We start from the raw sequence: 8,072 nt of genomic DNA, 5'->3' as shown, positions 1-8,072 counted from the left end.
GACTGTAGCTTTTATTATTTCATCCTAGGTTATAAGTTTACATTTTTAGTTTACCATCTAAAGACTAAAAGTCTTTTGCTTGATATATTTGACCTTAATGGGTGATTGGCAAAGGAAATTGGCGACAAAGGCGTAGGAGGCAGGAATTTGTCCTGCACTTGGAGAGTCACCGGTTTGAACCCCAGTTCTGTTCAACTTAGTCACTGCTGCCTTCATCCACATCGCCTACTGACAGTAGTCAGAGGGCTTAGTGGAGCCTGTGTATGGCAGCCTTGCTTCTGTCAGTGTGACTCAGGGCAGCTGTAGCTATCAGTGTGTTAATGTGTGCATCAATGGATAAATGACTGAATGTAGTGTAAAGTGGTTTAGAGGAGTCCCCTCACAAAGGACACTTACTATTCCATTTACCAAAACTAAATTGTTTGAGGTTTTGACATGTTTTTTGTGCAAAAATATTGAAAAACTCTTATTTTCTTTCAAAATGTGCTACAAAGCAAAACATAGAAACCTGAGTAAGCATTTTTTTTTCTTAAAATAAGTGCATTTTTTCTTGAATTGAACAGATAAAGGAGAGATTTTTCCAATGGAATAAGACCGTTTAGATTTAACATAAAAAATAAAAAATGACTGCTGTCTCTTATTTGAAGAGCATGATATCTAATTATCTTATTTTAAAGGTGAAAATAATCATTCCACTGGCAAATCATCTCTCCTTTATCTACTCAATTAAGGTTGAATACTCTTATTTTAAGAAATTATTACTTACTTTTAGATAATTAGTAGTTTGTGTTGGTTTGTCAAATAATATCCAAATTAATTACAATGACGTTAATGGATGGAGGAGGATGAAATGTAATTAATTGTCAATATGGTTTCAGTAAACTGTATAGTTTTTAATGCAGTCACATAGCTTATACTAATCACAGTGGATTCTCAATTAATTATAACTGTTTTCTTTATGCTGTAAACAGATCCTCTGTCCATATTTAAAGTTTTGAATATGGTGTTTTGTGTGTGTATTTAAAATAACAACCTAACATATTGTCAGTATTCAACTCTGGGATGTGCTTGTGTCTGTTTGGCTTCAGATCATGACTTCACATGACTTGCTGCCACTATAAGGATCTTAAAGTAATCCTTTTACCAAGGGATTTACATGCAGACAAATGTAAAAAGTCAGGTGAAGTTTTCACAGGCTTTACTTAATTAAGAAAAAAGCTGCAAAATGTATTTGTACAGTAACAAAATTATCCTTTTTTTCAGGCTAACTTTTTTACAGCCCTTTTTACATTTTAGGTTTTAACTAATTATTCAGGTCACCCTGGGATGAGAAAAAGCCCATGTCAACAGCTGGTGCATTAAGAGGACTAAGACTTCAGCTCAAAAGGTTTGAATCTGTCGGTGAGCGTGTCAAACTCGGCTACTAAACTGTATTTGTGTTCGGCGAGATGTTTAGGTGGAAAATTAACAGATAGCCCTGAACCAGTAAAGAAGGAAGACAACCAGTAAAATCCTGAAGGGGAATCCAGACTATCAGGAGCTGCAGGTAACTGTTATGTTATTATTTAGCTCTTGTTAGAATTTTGTTCTGATAAATGAATACTCAAAAGTTTGAACAATAAATATTCTGGCTTACTTACTGCTCTTAAACAACAATGCAACAACATTTTAAATAATAATGAAATAATGAGTGATGAGTCAAATGGAAAACTGAAATCTCCTTTATTGGATGCTTAATATTAAATCTTATCAAATTTAATGTGTAAACATTTATAAAGCAGTAACAACTGATGTAGCATCTTAAAGTAAAAGTACCTCCTTTATGTTACAGTGGGAAATTTAAAGTTAATAATTTCAGATGTAGTTGTTGTAGTAATTATGCATATCTAACAAGTGACCAGAACAATATTTGTGACCCAAAGTTTCCCCCCTTTCTGTGTTCTATTTATTTTTTCTGGGTCAAATCAGCTGCAGACACCATCTAATTTGTAAAGCCTCTGCATTATAAAATGAATTATAGGATTAAAACACATCAAAGGCTGGGAGATCTCTTTTCCCCTTAAATGGGTCTTTACTTTTATTTATTTTTTCTGCTTTCAACATTATGGTTATTATAACTAGCTACAAAGTAGTATACTATAAAACATACACACTTTGAAATCTGCTTTTATTCATGGGAGTTTTTTTCTTTGTATTCCTCCTCAGATCTTGGCTCCCAATTTTTCAAACATGGGGCCCTCATCTTTTGTCCTTGTTGCTCTGGCTGCATCTCTCTGTTCACTTGGAAGCCTCAGTCAGGCTTTGCAAGCACTTACTGTCTCTGGCTCAGTAGGGATACCACAGAGCACAGGTGATAACACTGACAGGCAGAACGATGTAGACGGGAAACATATGCTTCTTTCAGAGAGCTTTTTGGAGGGGAGCGGACATAGTGCTGAAAGCAGGACTTTGCTGGAGCTCCACAATAAAAATCCATTCTGGAAGGAGTCTGACAAATCGAGCAATGAAAACCACTCTGGGAGTGAAATCATATTAACCACAAGATCCGCACTAAGTGTCTACAGCTCAGAAGCTTCCAACCAAGGAGCAGACAAAGCTAAATATTCAGTTACAGGATATACACGCTCCACTGGGGTCTCTGAGAATGTCTCTCTGGACATTCATAATGATTCTCAGAAAGGTAAGTCTGGTTTAGAATTGTTTGATGTTCCTTTGTCTATTATCTGGATAAAAAAAATATGTTGAGATATGAGTGAAAAAAATCTAGTCTTTTAAATTATCACCTGTTCCATCATCTGATGAAATGTAGATTCTTTATGAGTTGCCCCATGTGGTCAAATGATTATTAGCTAAAATTTTAGATTAGACTGCTATAAGTAGGAGCCATGTTCTAGTGCACCTCAATGTGAAGTAAGCGGAAATTAATAGGTGAGAAGGGAAGCTGTCAGCGTGCTTGTATAATATGAAACATTGTTCCTGTGTCACTGGTGCAAGGTTTGGTAATAAAAAATGTTTCATAAGTAACAAAGCTCAATCTAACCTGAGTTTAAGTTAGGGTTTGCTGGCATGCATATTAAGAAATGCTGGTGTGCAGGTTGCTGTTTTTAAATTGTTCGTTATATTAATCTCATGCAAAAACATAAGACATTTTCTCTATCTTTCAGGTGAAGATCACCCCAGACTTCCCGTTCAAACCAGTGCATTTTCCTTAACGGCTGATCCCAGCCTTTTGGGACTGGAGAGGCCCATCTTGAACAGCTTCAATGGTACCAGTCTTCTCTGGGAGGACATGAGTCGCACGCTGACATTTGCTTGGGAGCTGCATGTATTTGGTTCTGTGAGCCTTTTCATGTTGATAACAGTCCTGGCGGCTGTGGGAATGGCTGGAGCATGCTTTCTTCCTCACATCCTCCGTGATGCCCTCATGCTTACTAATAGTTTCCTAACTATGGCAGGGGCTTTGCGCACAGTTCCTCTTTTCATTGATCCTTACGGTACCCGTCAGATCTTGTCTCATGCCACACTGGCAGCACTACATAACATTCCTCTGCATCTTCTTCTTTGGGCACAGGTTGTCCTCGCTCTAGTCACACTAGGAGGGTTCAAAGTTTTACCTTTCCCTATGAAGGTGCAATGCTCGTGGATGGTTGGATTGCTCGGCATTTCCCACTGCACTACCTTGTTTTTATCTGATCTGTTCTCTTCAGCCTTGCCCCCTGGTTTTCCTCTTTTACTGCAGAGCATCTCTCTTTGCTGGGGCGTTCCTTTTTGCCTGGGCATTCTAACTAGGTCTCTTTCCCGTTCACAACCCTTGTCCAGATCTGCTGTACCACAGTGGGTTCCCTCTAAGAGAACAGAGAGGCTTGGAAAGCGAGTAACAGCTGTGTGCGCCTTCCTTGGTGTACTGTGCTGCAGTCTTCAGATGTACAGTCTTCTATGGATTTATGGACTTCTGGGGAGCTGGAGGCGCTTTAGTTGGAGTTGGTGGCTCAGTCAATTTTGGGCCCGAATTCTTGAGCTAGCGTGGGGATCCTCTATTCTGTTTCTTGGATCTTGGATCTTCTGGAGACCATCTAAAAGCATTGTAAGAGGAAATCATCCACAGGATAGAAATAACATGGCAAGGGGAGAAAAGAAAGGTTTGTGGCATAAATTCTTTGCCGGCACGCAGAAAGGCCCAAGGAAAAACCCAGAGAAATCCTTGGAAGACTTGATGCCTAATAACTTAGCAAAGCATAACATGTCTCGTGACAATGCAAGGCATGATTATAAGCAGGCTCCCTCTAAACTAGACTATTGCTCTGATCCTGTTAGTATCAGCACATTGGACTCTCAGACTACAATGATGTGGCAGAAAGTCGGTGAGCGAGAATGTGTTCTCTCACTTATAGAGTTTGACATGCTTCCCCCGTCTCCCATCAACCTCAGGCTCAGCATTGACAATGCCCTTTATCATGGGCAGCATGTAGCTGGCGCTGTCTTCACTCCTCCTCCTCCCTCTTGGACTCAGAGTATGAGCATAGATGGAAAGAGTGGACCAACTACATTCCCTCCTGCCGGCTATGGGTGGATGTTGGATACCGAGTCAATATCTGCATCTTTAGACCATTTTCAGGCCAAGGAGCCAACACAATCAGTAATATCTACGCCAGACTTTAATGGTAGGATTAGATCTCCAGTAGCTGAACCAATGGGAGAGCAGTTTTCAGTAGGGATGCCTCTAGGTGACTTGTCTGATGACGACGTTACAGATCTTTAGCCTGTTTGTCTTTATAAATGTAGCATTGTCAGGTCATTTTTAACTCACAGAATTATGCTGCATGAGCTGTTAAACTGACGCAGTGGATGGTTTCCTCTGTGCTGTTCTTCCACTGTTTAACTTTGAAGGCTCTAATATTGACTTCAAAAACTTGCAAATTTGCAGCATTGGTGTATTTAGTAGTCATTGTATCAATGTTATTCTTAAAGATTTTTGGCAGTCTCCATGAAAGGAAATGTATAAAAAGAAAAAAAGAGGAAGAGATGTTATGAATGTCTCTGGGCAGGAATGTAAACCCAGGATGGCTTCATCAATGTCCAAGGTTTGCAAACATTGGCTGGACTTTTTAACCATGCTCAGCCACCACACCCTCCTAAGTCTTTGCTCATATTAATTGGTTTTATATAATCTACTAGAGAGAAAGTTACAAATGGCAACTCTAGTTTTTTTTTTTTTATAACATAAGAACTTTATGTTTATATAGGGAAACAATTTTTCTTTATATAGAACAGAGAGCTTCTTACTGAACTCCATGAACTACATCCACATCTCTATACTCTCCGCAACAGCTTTGTTGAGTTTTGAATGCTATGTAAGCTGGCATATGTAAAATAATGAAAACCAAATGATTTATGTATGTCACATAAGCTTGATTATTGTCAGTTTCTTATATCTTTAGTGATATTTGTGAGTCAGACTGACTCACATTTTAGATCATTTGCCCTTATCTTTTCCTACAGTAAGCATTTCTTTAGACAAACTATCTATAGATTTAAATTTTTTGATTGGACAAGAAGGTTTGCTCAGTGCAGGAGAAGAAAAAATGCATGCTCTTTCATTGTTCCATGACATAGGGCATAGGAGATGTATCAAACACTTAGCCCTTTCTCAGAACAAAACAAATAGGAATAAATGCTGAAAATGATAGAACTCAAAGAGTGAGTATTCATTGCACAATTATAGCTGTATTCATAATTATAAACCAGTTTGTATTCCAAAACAAATAATATAATAAAATAATTGTAGAGGTTTTTTTTTTTTTTGTATTTATGAGATACATATGAGTTGCAGCAGAAAATAAACAGCTTTATTGCACTTACAAAGTCATGACATTTCTGACTTAAACTGCAAAATCAGTCCACATTGGAAGTATCACCCTTGCCTCCATCCTAGTGAGCATTGGGATCTCTCAAGGCAGTTTATCCAGTCCATTGTTGGCTACACCACTATAATGATAATGACAGATGATACCACAATAATCAAAATCATTCTTAGGAATGATCATTTAACGATCAGTGAGGATTTTAAACAGCTAAAGGAGTTGTACAGAACCAAGTTGATTGAATTCTACCAGCATCCTTACCACTGTGAATGGTGGTGGAGTGAGTTGTAGTTGGGCATCCTACGTGGTATTCCAGCTGCAGTAAGCCAGGAAAGGAGGAAGAGGTAAAGGGCAGTATGAGGTCTCTCTGTAAAAATGTCTTCAGAGCTGCTACATAGACTGCAGCCACTGACAGTTAGTTAGTATTAAATTATTATCAAGAAACAGTATTGCACTTATTTTATAAGATATGTTGTGTTTGTTCCTCTCTGTGGGATTTTTTTTTTTTTTTTTTTGCACAATAAAGTGTAAAAATCTCAGCGTAATTGTGTCTTCTTTTACTTGTACAAAAAAAGTCAATTATTTTGGTATTTATTTTATTGTAAAAATCTTAAATTTAAAGTTAGCGAAAATATCAGCAGAACATTAAAATAATGAATAAACTAACACCTGCGTTCAACATTTTTAACTCAGTGAACCTGAAATGACCTGCATATATTGATTTGAAATACTCTTCGTTGAATGCAGCCTCTATTGAAATCACAAACATTTGTTGATACTCGGGTTAAATCTGGGCAGTTTCACACAACTTTTTTTTTTATATATATAGTGGTAGCCTATTTCTATGAATTGTTTCAGATTCCAGATCACTTTTCTTTTTCACACAAACGCAACATTATAACCTATGAATTTCCTGACAGGTGCGCTTTGTGACTTCGTCCTGAGTGATTGGTTAACTAATTTCACAGTATATCTTTGGTCATTACACGTAATGGAGATCCTGGCGATTAGCTGCACGTTTATAGAGGTCACAGATTAGCGGACCGCGGTCTGGATCCGGACCCCCTGGCTGGCTAATCCGGACCGAACCTGATTTAAAACGTTTATCAATTACGACATGTTGTCCGACAACAGTGTCTAACTTCAATTGCGCCGCTTCTCCTGTTAATATGGTAAAACCCTCCGGAGCGTCCAGCACCAGGCTTCACGTGATACAAATTAGCCAATGAGCTGTGTCAGTCTGGGTTGCTGCTGCTGGCTACTTTTAGACACAGCAGTAAACCTGTGGGAAGCTGGACGATGGGAAAGAAGGAGAAGATGATGAGAAAAAGAAAGCGGAGAAAGTGTAGCCTGATAAACTAGACTAAATGTGACATTAAATGTGTAATTTAGTCTGGCCCTGATGAATGAGACATCTGATCGGAAAATTGTTGATGAGAACAACCCGTTGTCTTTCAAACCATGTCTGTGCCTATTGGCCAACGCTCTGACCAATGAGCGCAACTGACTGTGAGCGTGACAGAAAGCTGGTGGGGGAACAGCCTATCGGTAAAACGGCGAATACGTCCTTCTTAAAAATTAATGAGCGTAGAGCCTCTTTCTACTCACGTTTTAACGAAAACCCCAATTCTAATCCCTCCAAAACTGACTCAAGAGAAGAAGTGTTCAATAGTTGTTGCCATCTTCCTTGTTGTGCTTTCTCCAGCATCATGCTGCTTTGTCATCACGCCCTCAAAACCCCGCCCGCTTTTCATCCAAAAATTCAAAACACATCCCTGCGTTGTGATTGGCCCGCCAGTTCTAGGGCCTGGGGCATTGATCAAGGCTAGACCACTCACAGGCTAATTTACTAGGCTAGAGAAAGTGTAGACTGCTGGAAGAACTGCGGTGAACTGGTGACAGAAAAGTGAAATGGCGTGCTCAAAGATGACCCTGCACATTTTGAGTATGTCTGGCTCAACCTACTGCTGTGAAGCAGGATTCTCCACCATGAACATAATCAAAAATAAATATTGGTCCAGACTCACAAATGATCACCTTGATATGTGCTTGAGAATGGCTTTGTCTCCATTTATACCCAGGTTTAAAGCCTTGCAGGGCAGCATAAAGCCCACTGCTCTCATTTAGCCATCAAAAAGAGAAAATAACAATTTCAGTTCCGTTGTTTCGTAAAGTATGTGAATCAGGAAATTGTCTATATAACAAAATGGA

At 38.8% G+C, this 8,072-nt stretch overlaps 1 protein-coding gene across 1 annotated transcript; it reads left to right on the top strand.

Annotated features, from left to right (window-relative positions):
• Window positions 1–1,162: 1,162 nt before the first annotated feature.
• Window positions 1,163–6,388, top strand: LOC119779957 (proline-rich transmembrane protein 3-like). The gene is made up of 3 exons (XM_038279821.1): window positions 1,163–1,546; window positions 2,206–2,680; window positions 3,165–6,388. The coding sequence occupies exons 2-3, from the start codon at window positions 2,230–2,232 to the stop codon at window positions 4,757–4,759; spliced, it is 2,046 nt and encodes a 681-aa protein (XP_038135749.1). The 5' UTR covers window positions 1,163–1,546; window positions 2,206–2,229; the 3' UTR covers window positions 4,760–6,388.
• Window positions 6,389–8,072: the final 1,684 nt, after the last annotated feature.

This window comes from Cyprinodon tularosa, unplaced genomic scaffold (assembly GCF_016077235.1).
Source record: "Cyprinodon tularosa strain WSP-4 unplaced genomic scaffold, ASM1607723v1 ctg154, whole genome shotgun sequence".
Lineage (NCBI taxonomy): Eukaryota > Metazoa > Chordata > Actinopteri > Cyprinodontiformes > Cyprinodontidae > Cyprinodon > Cyprinodon tularosa.
The sequence above is the reverse complement of the archived record's forward strand: the minus strand, read 5'-3'. Positions and strand labels throughout refer to the sequence as shown.